Source organism: Falco biarmicus, chromosome 12 (genome assembly GCF_023638135.1).
Source record: "Falco biarmicus isolate bFalBia1 chromosome 12, bFalBia1.pri, whole genome shotgun sequence".
NCBI classification, from domain to species: domain Eukaryota; kingdom Metazoa; phylum Chordata; class Aves; order Falconiformes; family Falconidae; genus Falco; species Falco biarmicus.
This window is the reverse complement of record NC_079299.1, coordinates 17,137,111-17,159,227: the sequence shown is the minus strand read 5'-3', so window position 1 is coordinate 17,159,227 and position 22,117 is coordinate 17,137,111. Positions and strand designations below refer to the sequence as shown.

Genomic DNA, 22,117 nt, shown 5'->3' with positions numbered 1-22,117 from the left:
CTTTAAAAAACCAAACAAAACCCCAAACCAACCCCAACAACAAAACCAGAACACCTCCCCCACACACACACACAAAAAAAAGAAAAAAACCAACCACAAAACACCCACAAACGCCTAAAACTAACCAAAACCCAAACAACAACAAGAAGGCTCCACAAGATGGAACCTAGCTTTGCCCTAAGCTGTTGGGAGCAGGGTGAGCCACCTCTTTGGCAAGCAGCTCCTGTGAAACCTTCAATAGCCTCTCCAACAGTAAATAACAGGAAAGTTCACATGGGTGTATGGGAGAAGAGGTTAATGGTACTTTTGGAAAGAAACAAAGTTACGTTACTGCTCAGTATTCTGAAAAAGTATTAAAAAAATATTTGATCCAATCTCCAGCTGAAAAGGCCACTTACAAAGATGGCTACAGGCTAAACCATGGATTGAGAGATCATACATGTACTTTAAAAACAGGTGAAAAACAAGGAAGTGAAACAAAAAGAAAGAAACCAAATCTCAGGCATTTAGGAAGACACTAGTAACCAGCTCACGATCACAACATCCCTGTTGGCTGGGGTTTGAGTACTTAATGTTTGGCTAGAAGCTTGTGTACTTCCTAGCTAGAGTTAAGATACCATGAAAAAAAGTTACATCCAGTGGGAAAGGTCAAAGGATAAAAATAAATGCAGTTTAAAAGCACTGTAATTACATCAAGATTGGGCAGTAGTGGAAGTATTACATTGCAGTCCAGGAACTACTGCAACTTAAAAATATACTCCTGATCTAAAAAGTAACCACATAAATTGCTTTTTAAAAATTTATCTTTCAGATCTCCATAGGGTAAATATCCAGAAATACATCCGTGGTTTCAGCTTACTACACACTCTTGCAACCACTGCAAAACAAACATGCCGGACTCCTTGCTCAGCATCAGAAAACCAGCTAAGATCCAGTAACATGTTCAACCTACTACATCTGTACTTTGAGATAGCAGAGATCTCAAATTTTCTTCACTTTTGTAATGCGTTTATTACAATTTATTTTTAATATACAAACTATTTAATACAGTTTATTACCATACCAAACCCAGAACTAGATAATTCAGGCCAAGATTTAGATCACAGAAGCTTCCATTTAATTGCCATCCAAAGATGCCTACAGGCATCTATATTTACAGTATTACCTGCCCAAACACCACCTTGTGTATTTTGGTTGGCGTAACTTAGTCTTAACAGGGTCAGGACGCTCACACCTCACCTCTACTACAACAAAACAGTTCTTAACCCAAGCACTTGAGGTAACTGTAGCTACAGAGGAATTTAATTCACAGATACTTTCAGGGCAGAGCTATTGCATCAGACTTCCCCACAAAATACAGGGGTGAGGAACAGCTGAGTGGTAATCACTTTGCATGGCTAGTTCCACAGCCCCCTTTTCATACCACAGCTCACTAATCACTCATTAGAATGGCAATCACCCCCTCCCCAGTAAGCGCACTGATGCCAGGTCACCTCACAGCAGCCTACACCCTGGTGGTGAAGGTACTTTCCCACTAGGAGGGAAACAGTTGAAGCCTGCCTCACACAGGAATGGAGACAAAACCAGCTTTCCACATCCACCTGCTGCCATCATGTGAGGAAGCTGTATCTCCCGGCACCGTAGAGCTCCCTGCAGCTGATTTGGTGCTAAGGTTATTTCTGGTTAGTGGCAGAACAGGTACTCTTACCTTGGATATCCAACCAAATATCACTGCATTTAGCCATCACAGAAATGGTTTTGACAGACTGTTGCTGAAAACTACTGAACTGGTTTTAAACTTTCAGGCAAGGATGCTTTACAAAGAAGAAAAAAAACCATTAAACCCAACAATTATTCTGAATTCATCCAAAGAAATACACAATGCAAGTGTCTGCAAGATTCCTACTCACCTCTCCAAAGTCTGAAGTGCTTTCTTGTTTAATTCATCCTGAGTGCCCTTCAGAGTAGCTGCAGGACAAAATACAATGCCATTTAAGAGTTGAATTCAATGTTTCAGATTAAATAAATAAATAGTTACACATGCACAGAGTATTTCAAACTGGGAGCACAAAAATGTGGAAATCTGGTGGTTCAAGGCTGGAAAACATGCCATTTTGTTCTTGAACAGAAGAAAAACAGTATTTAAATCTGAATTCTCAATTTCATTTTAAATAAAGACTCTTCCAACTCCCTTGTCTGAAATGCCAAAGCATTTTTTATGTACATATGCCACTGAAGAGGTCTGGGAGGAGAAGGGGCCATATGCTAACTAGATAATAAGACAATAAGAGGCCCTCTGCCAGATTGGGGTAAATGCTAAAAGCAGTAACAAGCAGTATATTCTGACTCAGATACAGACCGTCTCCACCACCGTCCTCATGTAGGAGGGTGTTGCAAGTTGAGCAGGGAACACCAGGAGCCAGATTTACAACTCCACGACAAAACCCTTGACAACACACCACCCCACTGAGACCATGACAGACTTTTAGTCTACTTCAGGGGTGGCATTAGCCACTAATGCTCTCCTTGGTGCCTCTCATTACTTGACTAAAGGATCCTGCCCACTACACTCACTTCTCAATGTGTGAATTAACTCCTACCAAAACCATATAGGAGGAGAAGAATCAAGTACTTGTTATGCCAGAGTACCTTATCATCATCATCATGAGCAAGGGGAACAGAGGAAGAGCTTAGAAGAGCAAGGCTTTCTCAGGTCCAAAATATCTGGAAAGCTAGTGACAATTTTCAGAAGTACATTGGTTATCTTATTCTGGTTCTTAGTTTTGAGATCTTGCATAGCAGTTGTTTCTTGTTCTGTCTATCCTGAATTTGAGATCTACTGGTAGATCTCACAAAGTAGTGAGGAGTAGTTAATCCATCAGCAAACAACCACCTATGAATATACTTGACTTCAAACATCAAGTCACTGTAAACTCCAGAATAGAAAGTAAGCAGTATATACATAAGCAACAAAACCAGATAAAATTCAAGTATTCTTAAAAGCTGTTGAGAGGAATGCGTTGTGTTCTACAAGATGAACAAAGGTAATTAGTTTCTTTGGACTCTGCCAACACGCTGGTGAGCAAAACTTTGAAAGTAATTTATTTTCCTGAAGTAGTTATAGTGATCAGACCTTTTTTATTCCTACATCTTCTGACAGTTCTTCAAAACACCCGGTTCATTTGGGAGGAACAGCAATCTTCATAACTTCCCACACCACAAAGATCAAAAACTGCTTATGCCACAAAATCTACTCTAAGTAGTAAAAACTGAACAAAAAATTTGCAGTTTAAAGAATAAATTTGAAGGCGTGGACTTTCATGCAAAATGCAGCATTTATTAGAAGTAGCTGGAAATAATTTACTCTCAATAGCCTTAAATTGAGTGTTCAGGTCCACTGCCAAATACTGGAAAAAGACAACAGAAGAGGAGAATTTAAAAAAATTTACAAGAATCAAGATGGATGTAAACATAAAAATTCTTGAGAAGACACTGGAAAGGAGCTATGAACATTCATCCAGAAAAAATATGTCAGATTTTTTCTCATGGAAACTACAAGATTCCTTATGTAAGTTAGAGCAATTCCGGAGATGCCACATAATGAGGAGCACTGAAGGAAATTTTACTGTTTGCCCCCCAAAATTTACATCAAATGCTAGGAGAACTTTTAGGTTCCACCTGGTAAGACTTCTGATTGATGTTCAGCTTGTAGACAGAAAGAGCACAAACTATGTTATGGAAATGATTACAACTAGTTAGCTTTGCCTCTGCACTACTGGAAAACAGCATGTGAGTCCCACCTCCCACGATATCAACTGCATCTTCAGCTACAACTACACTGGAAATCTAGTTGTCCATCTCTAGATTTGAGTCCGACTTGGAAAAACACGTTGAAATTTGTGTTTGGCAATACTGAGGACTGATGCTGCAAGTTAACCTTGCCATTTACAGGGCCTTTACAGCTAAAGGAGATAAAAGAGAAAACAAGCAATGAAAAGTGATTTTGGGAGGGATGCGTAAGAAGCAGCTTGGCCAGGAGGTCAATGGAGGTGACTTTCCCCCCCTCTACTCTGCTCTCGTGAGTCCCTGCCTGGAGTACTGTGTTCAGCTCGGGGGCCCCAGTGCAAGACAGACATGGACCTGTTAGAGCAGGTCCAGAGAAGGGCCGTGAAAAAGGTTAGAGGGATGGAGCACCTCTCCTATGGGTAAAGAGGGTAGGGTTTGTTCAGCCTGGAGAAGAGAAGGCTCCAGGGAGACTCTATTGCAGCCTTTCAATACTTAAAGGGGGCTTATAAGAAAGATGGAGAGAGGATTTTTTACCAGGGCCTGTAGTGATAGGACAAAGGGTAATGACTTATCAAAAATTAAAATAACCTGCAAAGTGGTCTGACCACGGTAAGGCAGAGAGCACAGGGGAGTTTAACTTTCTGAGGCTTCAGCAACTATCCCTGTAAGACACAGTACTTCTGCAAATGCCACCTTAGGAGCCCAAGATTTATTTTCTAAAGCACTATTTTAAAATAATTTTTTTTAAAAGAGCTGAAGCCTTACTAAAAGTCAACAGGATCTTCAGCAACATTTTGGTACCTAAATACAAAGCTCAAGTCACATTTGAAAACAGAGGAGGTCACATTCTGTGTTAGTAACCAGGTGCAGCACAGTAAGTGTGAATGCATGGAGTGAAACACAATGCTGAGGATCAGCATCAACACTACAAAGACAGGGACGGGGTTTAGTTTTAGTGTTGTCCCACAGACTGAACACTCACTAGCAGCTGCAGCACAATCAGGCCTATTTATGTAGCACATTAGTTTTATGGGAAAGAATTCAGTTTGTGTAGTACAAAAGTGTTCCATTATGTGAATCACAACATAAGTGGGGATGATGGAGAGAGGGACTTCACCAAAACACCAATATGCATGTACCCTTTTGCACACATCAATGGGTTTCAAAAAAACATTAGGTGTCTTAACACCTAATACAGCAAGGTGCACAGTTTTAGCACCCAGAATTATAAAGATTGTATGTGTTGACTGTTCTCTCCGGAAGCAACAATGATGGGTTTGTTCACTAATAAGCAATGTCTATTTTTTTATTTTTATTTTTTTAACATTAAATCAGTGCTGTCAGAATACAGGTTATTTATAAAATCCACAAGGACTGACAGAAAAAGTTTCCAATTCAGTCCCTGATCCATGGCCTTACACCAAAATTCTAAATGAAGACAGACACAGCACACACTCTCATCTCTGAAAGAGTGAGGGTCTGTTAAATCTACAAAGATTTCACAAAATGTGAGGTGGTGATGTTAAGATTAGAAGAGACTTGTATTTCATAATGCATTCTCAACCAGTCTTTCCTCTTTAGCCTTTGTTAAATTCATCTCACCTTTCCCTGTGTTCAAAGTATTCTTCAGACCTAAGGGAGGCAAAGTTGACAATACAGCTTATGTCAAAACTGGAACTACAAGAGGAAGACAAAGGTTTGCTGTTGACTTTGACCCATTGGGAACAGATCTGCAAAAAATTTAGCATAGCAACAGATGGACATTCTGTACGAACAAGAGATTTGTGCTTCTAAGAGTGAGGCAAAAGTGGCAATGACTTCCTCTGAGGACACATCTTTCAGCTACTTCAATGAGATTTATTTCAAGAAACACATAATTAAGACATTAAGAACAAGGAAGCTACACATACTGCTACCCAGCATAAGTTCCAGGAAGTCTTATTTCATCGAGGAGTGAATCTAATAGTTGTAAAGGGACTTTGATAATTACCAAATGTTCCCACAAGTTCTTTGAATTGTCATTCAGTAGGATTCTCTCTTCTGACTCCACTTTTTAGCAAGTGCTTTTTTGCAGGTCACAAAGGCTTTAATATAACTCCTCTGTACCTCTGTCACACAGGAGAAGTATTTGCTAAAAGGATATATTAAATAAGAAAGCCTGACCTTGAATGGAAGGCATCTTGATATAATACTGTGAGCTTTATAAGGCAACTGGACAAACACTTCTGAAACACTTTGCTACCATTGAATATGCTGACTCACTGAAAGTCAGCTCAAGCAGAAAGTTATAGAAATCATATATTCATACAGACTTTTGACTGTGTGCCTGCATATGTTGCTATGAACTGGTACAAACACAATGATAAACAAGATTGACAGTACAAGGCAGGATTACATAGAAGAGTTGCTATCATGCTTTCAGCAAGTTCTACTCTTGCTTCCTCATTGTGATATGCTATCTTTTAATGATACTAATGAAAAAAGGTCTCGTTAGTGCAAATTTGATGTTTTCTAGTAAAATGCTGTTTCATATTTATGATTATCATAAGTATGCTTTTGAAAGAAAAGACTAAATGGTTTTAATAAAATATAACCTGAAAGATTGAAATATACTCTTCAGATTTCCCTCAAATAACTGAGTGACTGGCCCTGTTGACTTAAAGGCTAGAGATACAAGGAGAAGGCAGATCTTTCACTGTTTCACAACATAAATCAGATGCTAATCTGGAAAAAAAATTCCAATAAATTTGTTGTGAAGACTGTCTCCTTTACATTAAAAAGGATACATTACATCTGAACCAGTCTTTTGAAAACTCAGAGAAGACTTCCCTTCCTGAAGAAGCTTCCAACTCACGTTTTGCTGCACCAAAGATTTTTAGAGCTAGAGTACAGCACATTCCTCTACAGCTCCATTCTTTAGAAACTACCTTCTTTCCATACTGAGGATAACAAATTGATCATAACGGGCTAATAGAGAAAACCACCTATCTCCAAAAATAGTCTCTGAGATCTTGTGTAGCTTTAGGGACAGTTTAAACAAAGTCTGGGCAAAATGCCCTAAAAGGTAGGCTGTTAAGCAGAAACCAATGTTTAATGAACTTAAAAAAAATTTATATATATATATATATATATATGAGAAAGTTCAGTCTAGGAAGGACATATGTTTCTTGACAAGAACTTTCTAGGAGGAAGTGTTCTGAGGCATAGAAATGGGGAACTGAAGAGAGCTACAGTGCCTGTTAGCCTTCGTGTTAGAAACCAGTTCTCAGAACAGCTGATCAGATAAGGGTGACTGAAAAAATACACTGACTTGCACTACTGAAGAGCACAAGCCACTTCCTCATATAGATGCCTTGCAGAATTCTGCTGTAACTTCCAAGGCCTACATACTTCCATGATACCATACAGTCATTTTAGCTTTGTTTCAGGCTCATTTGCTGGAAGAAGTTGGTTTGCTTCTATGGGACCCATCTGACAGAAAAGACATTGCTTGCATGGGGGCAGAACTCCTAGATGGGTTAGGAAACGTACTAGCTCAGCCATTATTCAAAGAAACCATGTTAGGAGGCCTTCTGCCTATGTTAGAAGTCATAGAAGAAACAAAGACTGTTCCCACCTGTGAGCTTGATGAAGGTCAGAGCTAGAACTCTCCCAAACACTGGGACTTCAAGCCCTTCTGGCCACCAAGCACCAAACCAGCAAGAGCCCATTGTCCAGTCATTTAAAACCCAAGCAAGCAGCAATAAAATAGATCCTTACATTCAGTGATCTGTGTCTAGTCAATATCCACACATACCTGCAAGGCAGATCTTTTTATCTTGTTTACTTCTAAGCACAGAAAGAAACAACATCGCAGAGAGGTTGAATCTCTGCGAGGAATCAGTATCATGCCAGGAACTGAAGTCAAGCACTTCTGACTCCAGTTCTTGGACTGTATTTCTTTATGTGATTTACCAGTGGGTGACAAAATAGATATGTATTTTGTCATATGAATGAAACAGAAAATAGATGGAAAGCTTGACTTCTTGTTGTGTAAATAAGTGAAAGAAATGTATTAAAAATACTCAAATAAAGCACACTAAGCATTGTCGGCTGCAGTCAGATTATCACCTCCTAAGTAATGATTTGCATTCCTTCCTTTACGTAAGTTCTTCACTTTTATTACCACAGAGGACAGTTCTCTGAGCAAGTGAACAGTCCCTATCTGTCTTGCAATCTGATTGTTTTTCATGTCCAGTCAGCAATAAAAGCAGGGTTTCTAATAAATTTCCATTGCTTGCACTAAAGACTTTGAACAGATGCTCTCTATACAACGTTCCTGACAAACAGGATAACTCACCATCAGTAGCTTGAAGACTGTATGTCAGGCCCAGTGCCAGGTAACCCTTTGCTAGGGACTCTCCAGCATCCTCACCCAGGTCTATCACCATTTTAGCAAAGTATTCTCCTTCTTCCAGCTGCAAAATAGGTAGAATGAGACTTATAGGCACTTCCTCTGTACCTGCTACAATTAGATTACCCCATTAAACTTACCTGTAAGTGATCCGAGAGCCATTCATACAAAGGCCTTCAGTGGTCACAGTAAACACTCATAGAAAGGAGGACGTAGAAGGTCAGATTAGCAGACCTTGGTACACATGCACAGTTTTGAGAAAAGTTTTGGTTTCGATTTAAGCATCCACCCCAAACTACTTCCAGATGTTTAAGGTTAATGAAGGACACTATCTTATTTTTGTATTTCCCTTCAGGCTTGCTGCAATCATGCAACCTTAAACACAAATGTTGGACCGACTGCCTAATATACTATCCTAGCAGTGCATTGAAAGGTCTATCAAGTTTCTTCCTTCAAAGGAAGACCATCTAGTTTCGTTGTATGATGTTTTGAAACTTCAGCAAATTTTACTTCCTTTTAAAGTGTTAGAAAAGTAAAACAAGAAAGCAAAACTTCACTGCAAGCTTTCAGCTGCTGCTTGCAATTCTGCTGCCACAAGAAGGTGGCAACAAATCCAGGACACAAATTTTGATCTGAAACACCACACTACCTTAGCAGCTCATGCTGCGCTAGCCCCATTTTGCATTATTTGCGAAGACACAGTTCCCTTGAAAATGCATTTTATATTACAGATAATAATGGGAAGAGAAAGCAGTCATGACCTCTCAGGATCAGTCTCCAAACTGGTGAAATACATAAGCTGGTCTCTTTTACTACAGTACAGACTGCTCCCCCCAACGCTCCTTTTTAGCCAGCCACGCAGATCTAAGTCTAATGAAGCTTTAGTATCTTTACAGTTTGAGTTAATGATAAACAAACAAAAAAATTTATTACAGAATAGAGTGCTTCTCATTTCTAACTTTAAACTCTCATAACATCACTCACCCATTTTACACAGAAAAGACTAAGAACTGTAGACTGCACATATCTGGAAAGGTGCAGGCAAAAGCTGTAAGTAATACTTGAAAGACACAGCCTACAGGAAGACCTCATTTCTGTAAAAGACAGTCTGCAGATCTTGTTAACCACAATCAGAGCCATCCCTAATCAATAACCAGACACTGGAAAATCATCCTTTTAGAAACTTTTATCACATGATAACTGACTTTCTGGGATGGGGTTGTTTAATTCTGAGAAAATACATTATTGTTTGAAATCCATCTGTTTTAGGCGCAAGTACTGCAGACGTAACTGAAACGTGCTCACTTAATATTCAGCTTTGTCAGATGTCAGCACCTCATGTTCCTTAACATCTCAAAGGAGTCACCCATAATGAACTGAAATCAAAACATACCAGCAGATCAGAAACTCCCTTTCTGCAACGATTTGTTAATATGCTGCCTATGAACAGAATCTACTTGACTTGATACACTATGCAGTCAACGGGCCTCCTAGTTACACCACTCGAAGACATTCAGGTGACAACATTAACTAACAGCTTCATAAATAAAGGAGTTGGTATTTATTAGATGGTATCAAACATAAAAAAATTACTGTTAACGTAAGTGTGAAGAAAAGCTGAAAAGTGCAAGTGAAGAAGCAATCTCCACTGCTTGGGTCTCTTCCTCACCTGCACAGCTCCCTGAGGCCATACAATTCAAACTAGATGTAGACCAACAGTTCCTAAATTTCTGAAACCTCCGGTCAGTCCGCCCAATGACCAACATGTATTTTCTCATCAAACTCTTCCCTGAAAGCACTACAAAAGCATTAGTCTTGCTGGTTGCCTAGTCAACTACGAATCTGAAACTACGAACTGAAACAGGAGTACTCACTCCCTTGGGACATACTTGGGGCTACCAACTACATTGCAAGGACTGCCTTACATGTCATTATCCAAAGTCTACTGAAAACACTGGGAATAGTCCTACTGACTTCAACGCTGCTCAGATGAGACCCTTTAAACTCTGATCACACCAGGAAGACTGAGATTTGTTCAGGAGATTTCTTAATCCTGTCAGTAGCCCTGCTGACTTCCCCAACACATACTAAAGCATGTTCTGAGCCAGAGCCTAAGACAATGGAAAAAGAAAATGCCCCGTGACTTGCTACACAGAAAAAAAAAAAACAAAAAACCCAAAAAAAACCCCTTCCCTTGAAACACTAACTGAATACTGCAGCTCTCAGGAACTTTTATGTAAGACACGAAATCTCTGCAGCCAAAAAATTAATTATGCACCTCTTTTGCCACCATAAACAGCTGTATTCCCACTCCCTTCATTGTTCTCCTCTGCACCTCACACACACTTTCATCCAAGAAGTCTTCATTAGATGAAGAAAAGAGCTATACAAGGAATTCTAACGATGAGTGAACAAGAATAGGGGTGGGTAGAGTGTATGAAAAAAAAGAGATTAAATGAAAGGTTTTGAGTTGAAATGGAGACATTTAAAATTGGGAGAGATTTTGCTCCATTGTTTCTCTGAATGGTCACCTGATGGTGTTTCCAGTCTCTGACTGATGGCCTACACTGCATAAATCAGCAGCACACCATTCAGCTTTCTTGCCTGACAGTTATCCAGGGCCACCTGTGAATGTGAGATTAATCTACTGCATGAATAGTTAAACCCACAACTTTTCAGAATGGCTGAAAAAGCACTTCTAGCACAAACATTCTTGTAAACATTTATTCATACTAAACATTAATGACATTTTGACCAGCCACAAATTCTCATGAATGCAAACTTGGGTCAGCCGAAGGCTGCTTTGAAAATAAGTGGCCTTGCAAACTCCAGCACAGCTGGTTCTGTTTATGAGAGCATTTACTTTTCCTTCTTACAGCACTCGGCTACTTCCCCTGCCCGCCTTGCTGTAGCTGCCATCTGCCCCCTCCCGTTCTCCTACTCTTCAGTCACTCTGGACAAGTGTGAAGAGCCAAACCTTTCACTCATGCCACCCACTGTGACATTCCCACTCCCCAATGGATGCCTCTTGCTTAGTCAACCATGATTCTGGAAACTACTAACTGAAAAAGGAATACGTCCCCTTGGGGCATACTTGGGCCTGCCAACTAAATTGCAAGGACTACCAGATTGCAGTCTGGATGAAAACTCCCTCTCCATACACCTGAGCAAGGGACCATCAGTAAGCCTGAGCTGTGATCTGCCAGTAAAGCTGTACCTTGCAGGGGTCCTTAAGCATATGAGATGTCACTCTGTGCTGTAATGATGGGAAAGGGAGAGAGGAAGGCCTCCAAATGAGGCATCAACCCTTCTAGAGTCCCACCAGATACAACAATTCCCAGCTGGAGCTCCTGCATGCTGCCACTTGACCTGAAACAGCAGGAGCTGCTCCCCCTTTCTTCTCTTTCCATGTGGTGTCAGGTAGGTCAAATCTCATCCTGCAGGACTTCCAGAAGTTGTGAGCTCAAAGTACACACAAATGAGCTATGTGGCAGAAAGTTTATCAGAAGAGTCAAGATGTCCATTTCTACTCCTACTGCACAGACAGAGGCCAGCCTCCATATGAAGGGAACCTGAACGGTTCATTCTCATCAGAGGGGGACTCAAATCTTAAGGTGACAATGTTGCATTGGAAGGGCAAGGAACACAGATCAAAACTTCTTATTACAACTTAATAGATCCTTGCTAGCAAGCTCTAAGCCACAGGATGCCACGTCCTCCCCCACAGCAGGCATGGGACAGGCACCACTCTGTGATTAGGAAATGCACCAGGTCACTAGCAGTGCCAAAGGCAGCTCCCAACACCACGGAAAAGATACTCTTTGGGCATCAAGAGTGCTGGTAACAGCTTGAAATCAGTTTCCTTAGAATCACTACTTGTTATTCTCTCAGAAGCAAGCAAAAAACAAAGTCCCCAAGACACACAGATACTACTCAATTTGGCCCTTATATTCTTACATTCTTCTGCATACTTTGCACTGCATAGCTGGTGGACAGAAGGGCAGCACCACAGGTTGCAGGGAGAGGTTCCCTGCCTCCAAGACCTACATGGATGAAAACTCAGATAGCAGGTGTGGGGAAAGGATAACTTAAAAGGAACTTTTTGTATTTTGAACTCAAGCTGTATAAACTGTCAGGAGGCACCTGGAAGCACTTAGCTAAGGAACCTCTCCACCACACCAGAAACAAGCACGTACCTGGCACCTGGAGAGACACAGGCTACCAAACTGTGCCCTGACACTGATAAGATTGTAATGCTGTGGGGTTGTCTGGGTTTCTTCCCTCCTTCCATCCTCTCCATCATCTTTGATGGAAAAGGAACAGTTGTTAGCTGTGCAACCCTGACGGACGTTTTCCCTGAAACAGAGTGGCTGTTTCATACACCCTCGTTATTTGACCGCAGGTTTTGGTGTGTGCTTGAGCCAAGCCCGGGGGCAATATTGACAAGGGAGTGGGGAACAGCAGGTGCTGTCCCCTGGCCTGTCGCCACCCAGCTGGTTTCCAACTGCCACCCAGCTTGTTTTTAGAAAAGCTCAAACCCTACCCCACTCAATCAACACCCTGCAGGACTAAGTGGGAGCTGCAGTTCTCACCAGCATGGATTTAGAACAATTGAGGACAAGCAAATTGATGATGTACAGCAGTATGGACATGGCACCTTACAGTGCCAAGAGGAGTGCTCAAGGGAGGAGGCAGGAAACATCAAGTGACACTGGACCTAGGACAGCAGACAAGGTTAGTGAAGCAGGGGAGTTTGGACACCAGTGAGACCGAGTGATACCCAAGCACATAACGAGACCCAAATCCTGCAGAAAGTGTATTTATGCAAAATTACTCAAGATATTAACTAGTCAAATTGATGACCTCTTATAATTTCCATTGTACTGGGTTGTAGGTACAGTGACTAATTAAAAAAGGAGAAAAAATTAAATATTGGAAAAAAGAGAATAAGAAGAAAAACGCACGGAAAGAAAGTGGCTAATAAGGCCTAGTATAATGGAAAGGTTTTGTCCTGCAGCTGTTTACAGTATACAAATCAAATCATGTTACATATGTCAGGAAAAAAAAAATATCTTATGCTTTCTATTGTTGGTCTAGTCAGCATTTTATCCATGTGTCAGTGCTAAGCTCACCAACTTACTCTGCATGTAAGCTCAGCCTCAAGCACTTAGGAATACTTAGGCCTTTCCTCCACTGTAGCGAGAGTGGTTTGTTCACAAAGGAGATGCATAGAAGGCAAAATACTTGGTCATTTTTGATGTCTAAAAGCCTTGGGATTGCGCCAGTATCAGTAGCTGTGGTGTTAGCAAGAATGCCTTTTAAAAGATGGTAGAAAACTCTCATAGCTCCTTACCATTCACTGCTTTCTCAGTAGCTTCTTGCCCTAGCGATGTCGGTCCTCTAGAACATCCACTCAGTAGGCAGAAGAACTCCAATAACGTGACTAGATTTGATATTTCAATATTATTCATACTGCAGTAAGACCTAAGCATTTCCATGCAACTCCAGGGCTCCTAGGTGACTGGGTACAAGCACATGCTCAGCATTTATTATCTATAGTGACAGGGTCAACAACGGACAGAAGGAGAGAGAAGCACTCTCGGATTAAGTGGTCTGTGAAAGTAATGAATGAGAAGCTGTTGCCTCAGAAGTATGCAGCTCTAAATCTACATCCTGCCAATCTCCCCCCGCCCTGAGGTACCGACCTCATGGTATGTCTTACTCACTTTTTATGACTCCACGCATGGTCTGGCCTGGCCCGACCCCACTCTCTTCTCCCTTTCCCTGACTGATGGTGTGATCTCTGTCTTCCCATCAAAATACTGGAGTATAGCGCTTCACTGTGCACACTAGAATGGGCGAGTTAAAAGAAATAAGGGAAATGTCTGAGAGGCACAGCACCATCTTGCACTGCAGCTTTTGCTACGGTTTGAAGTCCCTCCAAAAGCTCATACTGGCTGGTAATACTGGCATCATTTGGTGCTACACAAGTTTAACACACCCCCACTATTTCTGTTGTATCAACTGGGGGCAATGAAAACAGTAAGAACCTGCCTCATGTCTTCCTACCCTCTGTCAGACCAGAGTCCTAGAAGATTCAAGCCTATCTTATGACTATAGTCCATTTGTCTCTACATGTATTTACAAAATTTTCAACTTGCTTCCATTGAAATAAATGGAGTAAAAAACGTAATAAAGGCATCATAAGAATCCTAAGTGCCTTTAAAGAAGGCTCCTAAAAATTTGAGAAATTCACTATTTAACACTTGCCTGTAGGCAAAAGTTCTGGTTTTAGTATTTTCACACCACCTGCCATAACAGGGTTCTGGAGAACATAGATTAGTAGTGAAATTTACAGTACTGTACTATTAAAATGTTAAAAACAACAACTCATGCTGCAGCTCAAAGTCACTGCCAAAATAGGCAAGTGAGCATTCAGCTGAGGACATGCCAGGGAAGGCTGAGTGAAAGAGGAAATTGCAGTAAGCCTTTTAGTAAGTGGAACTCTGAATTGAGAGTGGACCAAGGCAGGACAACCTCAGTATGGACATAATCCACTGTAAGCTACATCAACTTTCCTACGAAAATATAATACTTTGAACTTCAATAGTCAAAAACTTCATAGTGCATTCTGTAAAGCTAAAAAACAGCTGATTAATCAAAAATGGGATTTGTGTTCCTGGCTGGAATCATCCATATTTGAGTTCAGCAAACTGTTGCGTTGAAACTCCAGCAAACTGGAAGGCTAGGTAGCATGCTGCCTCAAAAATAATTCTGAGCCTACTACAAAGACATTTTAAACACCTGTGTAACTGGCCAAATACAGTACAAAAGTTCCAACTTTGCTGAAAACTTTTGCATCTTGTGAGCTTTAAGTACAGGTCCCACCACATTCTGACCAGAGAAGTGTGGTCTATATAGGTGCACTAGTTTTGGAGCTTTTCTGTTACTCCAGGACAACTGGATAAGCTTTACAATTAATGAAGTATCGATTTACTGTTCACTCTGCATTTTTTTTTAATTTGTGAAAACCCTGTAATTCTGAAAAAGGTAACCAAAACCTTGCTTATATCACTTGATTGTTTATGGCAGGCCCAATCCTGAAAGCTACTGGTTGATGGGGCAGCTCATCTGCTGATATAACCCAGCACGGTGCCAGTAATATGCCAGTGGAGTAGTGCCAACTTACATCAGCTAATAATCTGGTCATACTGTCACAACAAAAGCTGGGGGCATTTAGTTCTTTTCCACATCAGGCTCTGTTATATATTGATTTGCATGGCACAGTATGAATGTACACGTTTTTACTTTGATTTGTTCTGCTTTGAGAGATAATTTCATAGATGTGATCTGAGCATTGTCAGTGCTGTAAATCCATGTGGTACCTTTCAATTATTTTTTTTTGTTTTCCCTGGTTCTTGAAGTGTGCTGAGACACCATGTACAAAGCCAGCAAAACAAGTTAAGTGACTACTAGATTAATCAGGAAAGAAACTGTTCTGTGTTCCTCATAACATTCTGTAATTATTCAGCTACATGAATGTTTTTAGGTTTTTTTTTATTGCTAGTAACTGAAATAAGACTAAATAAAGTACTGCTTGTCCATGGACCATAAACAGAGTACAATATTGCACCAAAAGCACATAGCAGACAGATGCAGGACATATAAATTAGCTGTTTCATTTGGATAAATGGTGATCTGGTTTTACCCTTTTCCTGCCTACCCAGCAATCCAGTACATAGATGTATTTCCTAATTGAGAAATTAATCATATTTTATATGTTCTGAAAAGCAAGATGTATTTGAGTATTTGTAACTGTTAATATTTGTCCATTAGACTGTTCCCATGCCACGTCTATCCTTTCTATTTATACTGACATTGATCAGCTCGTTCACTTCCAGTTTAAATGATTCAGTTCTGATTTGATTGCCATGTAATTTAAATGCAAATAATTACTGTAAGGATGACATTTAGAAAAACAGCTCTGTTAAGCAGGAAGGTCTTTATTAGGCACAGGAGTTTGCCAGTAATATCAGAAGCATCCCTTTTGCCTATGAGATATGGGAACCTATCATTTCAGTTCTTTTAAAAGATTCTCTAATTTCCATCTGACTCCCCTTAATTAAAATTCTTCTATACCATCATCAAGTTTGGTATCGGGGTAGAGCACAGGGCACTGAGTGAAAGGAAGAAGGGAGACAAATATTTTAAATTTGGTTTTAGTTCATAAGGTTGCACTCTAGATAACTGCAGTAAAATTACCTTCTTGTGAAATCACATTTGTATTTCATACTGCACCCCAGTTCTGAGCCAGGGTTTGACTGAATAACACTGAACAGTGTTTCACACAATTAAAAGGCAGTAGGTAAGAGGAAAAAACCCTCCTACTTTGCAGTAATCAAAACCAGCTCGTTTTTCCCTTCTTGCTCCTATTTTTTAGGGTTAGACCATTGCTGCCACGTATGAGAAAGTCTGGAGATACTGGACTGTCTGAGGACAGAGTTGGGACTGAACTACGGTCTCTTTATCTTTCCTAAGTGTCTCTGTAATAAGGTATTTTTAATACGCTAGCTGTGCTAGTGGATCCAAAGGGGTTTTGTGGAGAAGCACCAATGAGAAGGGCAAATCCTGACTCTGCCCATAGCAGCATCTTCAGTGTGGGCTCATAATTTCACAGCTGGGAGACTTTAATAGCACCATTTGAAATTTAGTCCTCAGTAGTGAAAGCTGCATAAACACCAGGGTAATACATGAAAGAAATGGGATTCTATGCCATTTCTTTTCTTATGGTACAGAAACCTTGTCCTTTCACCTCAACACACATCAATGACCCAGAGTTTGGTAGAGTGCCTCCATTAAAACTCAATTGCTCCTGTTAAACATAAGAACATCCCAGGGATCTTGATTTTAGCATGGAGTCTCACAAGATGCATGCACTGTATTTCAATTTTGTTCAAAGGCTAGTTACAGCAGAGGCCACGTGTTTAGCAAGTACCAAGAGACCACAGCCTTCTTGAAGTCATTATTTGTGTTTAGAAGTGGTCAGTCGGTCAAAGCACACCTGAATGGACCATTCCACTATTTGCCTTGTTGCCTTCTCTCAGGATCCTGAATTTCGGCACCCCATAGTCAGTGCAGTCAAGGCTGCCCCCAAACCTCACATTCCCAGCCAGTTCTTCCTTGTTTGTAAGTATCAGGTCCAAAAGAATATTGTCTTTCATTGACTTCATGGCTCTACCACCTTCCCCTTGTTGGATTAGTGTTCAGAGAGCAAGAAGACAGAGGAGTGAAAGATTATTTGTAATATGGACATCCCAAATTTGCCTCCTATACTAAAATTCAGGCTACTAGGCAAAAATCAGCCTGATTTCAGAGAAAGAATTTCCTCACATTTAATACAACTGTTCTCCTGAGTTTTGGTTGGGCTTATTTTTTTTGGGGGGTGGGGTTGCCTCCCAGCAATCCTTGAGACAGCAGAATTGCCAGGGGAATCTGTTAGGGTCTTGCAGTCCCCCACTACAGCTCCAAGTGAATGCAGGAATTTAGCTCACAAAGTTCCTCTAGCTTCAGAGCCTACAGAGTAAAATTCATCAGTGTACTTGCTGATGTTTTAGACTAATGACAAGTTGATCTTGCTTTGAAAACTTCATCGGAGTACTAATAAGAGTGCTCAACACAGTTGTAATGCCTGGCTTTCAAAGTGTGTTAACATCTCTAAGAATCAGAGAAATAAGGTTTATTTGCTTTATTAAAAAAAACAAACCAAACAAAAACATTCACTGTGAATGTTATATCACTGAGTGACTTTCAGCCCCTAAAATTTAGATATTGAACTAAGGGTGCAAGAGATTTAAATTGCTCTATATAGATAACAGAGGTAGGCTGGGTAGCTCAGCAAGGATTCCTCTCAAGGCCATCAGACCTGAAAGATTATTTCCTAGAGAAAGATCCTTCCCAGCTTTTGCTGACTCACATGTAAGTTTATCATACTTTGAACAGTATAGTTCATTCAAAAACATACATAACCAGATTTCCTAGCTGACGGTGGTGTAAACTGACACAACTCAGTCAAGTTCAGCTGAATACCAACTTTCATCAGACAGGGATGTACAGGATGGGGAGGTGGCAGGCAGAGGGACACAACAACAGCAAATCTAGCCCCTACAACTTTTAACCAAAATCTGGGCAGATACTTCTGGTATTTTCTTTCATGCTTTCTTGCATCTTTGTTTTACTTGTATTAGCAATTCGAAACCTTCACTGACTGCAGGGACACCTTGTGGTGAGGGCAGGTGAAAACAGCAGGCTGCCATTCGATTAATTAAACCAAGCAGCAAAAGACTGACAGATGTTTCTGCTTCTCGGGATAATCAGAATTTCACAGGCACAGACTTCCACTCCCACTCTGCTTCTGGGACATACATTAACACAACCAGAACAGAAAACACTGACACAGCAACTTCAAGAACAAATGACTAAGTTGTCCAGCAGACCTGAACTACCAGTCCATTTAATTATTAACTTTTGTCTTCCAGGGGCTACAAGAGTGGCCAATTCAGCTCAGCACTCAGCTGAAGCAGCAGTCCCCAGAACAGCCGTTATGGCTTTCCCCCCCTCCTCCTTTGTTTAATGTGCCAGCAAAACACATTTCAGTGACTCACTGCAAAATTTCTTCCTGGGATTTTCATCTTTTTTTGAGAAGGCATGCATGTGTGTAATTTTTCTAACAGGGATTCCCTTTCTCCTCACTGCAACTACACCGTGGCACTGTCACTGCAGCACCTGACCCATTACATAATGAGAATTGCATCAGCTTGCTTACCCAGTGCAGTGACCCAATGCAGACCTTAGCAGCCAGAAGAGGAACGGTGGGATCTGTAGGTCGCAGTTTAGCACACTCTTTGAGCACTGACACAGCATATGCTGACTGGAGGAGGAGGGGGAGAGAGGAGGAAATAAGAAAGGCTGGTTAGACAATGCGGTTACAGAGTCTAAGCAAGGTATTTCAGTGAACTATACAAAGAAGTGCTAGGAAATAAATAATCATGTATCAGCAACAAGTTAGCAACTTCATTTCCACCTCCACAGACACACGTGTGCACACATGTGCATGTGAACACACACTCTTCCCACACTCAGAGGTAACGTGCCAAAGAACCAGCCCTGGCTGTGCACTTTACAAGGAACAGTTTTCCTCAGCTGTTAATATCTCGATTATTTTAACTCTGTCCCCCCCAATTCACAAGGATTCTGCTATAGTTTTCCTCACACACAACCATCTTTCAGTAAACCAAAAAAAGATCATAAAGAGTTTATCCTCCAGTGTGTTAACATTGTAGGTCAAATCTACTGAGAGAGAGATTTGTGCAACTAATCTGCTCTGGAGATTGTTTTGTGTCTTCTCCAGTTCCAGAACACACAAGAATACAACTGGGATCCCACCATACAAAGGGTGGAGCAAGCAACTGCAGAGCAATACGCTGTTCAGTGGGTGGTCTGAATAGCATGTGTTAGAAAGAAAGCCCATAAAACTTCTGCTGTCAGGTTACCATTAATGAATGACGTTTATTAAGATTAACAGTTATATAGCCCTTTTGATTCAATGTGCTCTACCAACACTGTTTTTTACAGCACATGTTCATGGCTGCCACATTTCAGAAGGTTTGAAGGGGAATGAGGAAAGCTCTGGTCCAAGAAACTGCTAAGGTCTGGTCAGCCAATGAGGAGATGACACAAGTTGCTCTGCCACAGTCCCCCATCCCACCCCACCTGGACCACAGTTTCTTTCACATTTCCAACCATCCTCACTACTGACCCCTGATGCCTCCAAACGCTCTCATCCTTGAACTCATGGAGAAGTTTTCTTCTCTCAAGATCTCTCCTTGCATGTCCCATTCCTCCTAAACTCTTCCATACAGTCCCAAGACACACAGAGGTGCCCCTCAGTCAGTATTCCCTCTCAGAAGCATGTTAAAATAGTCATGGCCTTTCCGTATTAAAGAGGAGCAGCAACAAAAGCTTCCAGAGTCAAACTAACCACTATTCCTGTCATGTCCTGGGCATCTCCTCCTGACCTGACCCCCAGGGGCTCTCCCTAGCAGAATGACCAGCACAGGCAGCTGGGTCTGGGGTCTTCTCCAATTCCCTGCAGACCTGCCGGTGTTCCCACCGGCCATCAACACTTCCCTTCCTCACACCACACCAAAGCCAGCTGCACCTCCTGCCTCCTTTCTACACAGGACCAAAGGTCCACTATTTGCTATGCGATTCAAAAGCCTGGATAGGAGTTTTCTTGGAAGGAAGACTGAGAAAAGGGAAAACCCAGATGTACAGCAGCCCTACCTATGCTAAGGCAAAGATGGGTTTCATAACCAAAGATGCGAGCTCCACAGCAGCAGAGAAAACCCACTTCCTTGAAGAGCTTATGTACCTGCTGCGTGGCCTGAAGAACAGCAACAGCATGCCCTGTGTTCTCCAGGCTGCTCCCACCTACCTAGAGCATCAGGTATCATCAATAAAAGTAAGGAAATAATTGCTCTTTTACAATTCCAAATGCACAGTTTGCCTAAAGTTAGAAGAAAGCTTGTCTCAGAGCAAAAATGGGAATCAATACACTTTGTCCTAGAGCTTAAACCATTACCTCACCCCTTTCCGAAACGAAGACTTGGGTAATTCAACCCTGAAGTACAGAAAGAAACGTATCACGCTACTCTGCTGTCATGAGGTGACTAGCATCTCTCAGAATGAATCTCCCTGACACCTATTTGTTCAGAACAAGTAGTGTCTCAGGTTTTAGTGGCATCTTATTCCTCTCTCTCACAGAATGCTACCTGCACTGCAGGCAGCCAGTATTCCCAGTAGCACTGTTGGACATGTTGGAAACACAAGTATAACCCTATAAGGGGCCCAGCCTGGCACATCATCTCCGTGCCCTCCTGCCTATATTCTAGCCCCATAGGTGCTTCCAGACAAAAGAAACCCAAGGAGTAGAGCAGGACAACATGCACCTTGCCAGCTGGTGTATCTGCAGCTTAAGCCCCCAACCCTCATCAACTCACCATGCAAAAGTGAATTGAAAAGGCCAGGTACGTTGTAGGAGAGTGTACGCTGTCCAGTGCCTTCAGAAAGATACAAGCCAAACCTGGTGGTGGTTTCTCAGCTCCCCATCAGCAGCGTGACTGCAGGGAAAGCAGGAGATGCCTGGGAGCTGGCGACAGCTGCCCTGGGGGCCAGCACTAGCACAAACTGGAGCAGTAAGAGGCGTGTCCTAACCTGGGCCACAGCTCCAAGACCTTCCAGAGTCTACACCAGATGAGAAGTGATACAGCCCAGCTCCATGCCAGTTCCTCTTGTACTCCGCTCCCTCTTTGTCTGCAGCCTGTCCATTGAGTAAGACTGGTCCTTGGGACCCCTGCAGCCTCCTACAACCTCAAACGGCAGAGTGGTTCTCTTGTCTGTCCTGAGTCTGTGCAGGAGGCAACTGCAAAACAGTGACTACCGAACACTGCAAAGCAGAAAGTCCCACCCTGTGCCTACGCTCCAACACCTCATGTGGAGTTACTTTATCACATGCACTCAGGAGCTTCTGAACACAGATTTAGAGAGTGAAAGCCACAGTTTCCACACTGCTTCTAAAGCATTTACAAAGTTATGTCACTTTAAAGAAGTTTATAAAATTAAATGTATGGAGAAGAAGTGGTTTTACAAACAGGGTGACATGAAGCCTTTCTCTTCAGCTGCATTTTAGAAATTCAAGAGATCTATATAATTTCACCTTGAAAACTTTACTCAGCAGAAATTACATATAGATGATGAAAACGTCAGCCATGGAATAACAGGAGAAAGAAAATCCCACTCCCACAGCGACCTTACTTAGGGGAGACTGGCCTGATATATAATATCAAGGTGTTTAAAATACATTAATTACAGACCTTAATA

At 41.5% G+C, this 22,117-nt stretch overlaps 1 protein-coding gene across 5 annotated transcripts in view; it reads right to left on the bottom strand.

Moving 5' to 3' along the window:
- Positions 1-22,117, bottom strand: part of TTC7A (tetratricopeptide repeat domain 7A) — a 172,435-nt gene that overhangs the window by 100,794 nt on the left and 49,524 nt on the right. For 4 of the 5 annotated variants that reach the window (XM_056356842.1, XM_056356840.1, XM_056356845.1 and 1 more), the window contains 3 exons: positions 19,002-19,106; positions 8,126-8,243; positions 1,911-1,968 (listed from right to left, as the gene is read on the bottom strand). In XM_056356842.1, the coding sequence (XP_056212817.1) occupies positions 1,911-1,968; positions 8,126-8,243; positions 19,002-19,106 (281 nt within the window). The remainder of the gene's footprint in view (positions 1-1,910; positions 1,969-8,125; positions 8,244-19,001; positions 19,107-22,117) is intronic. The other variant, XM_056356841.1, reaches the window with a different exon arrangement.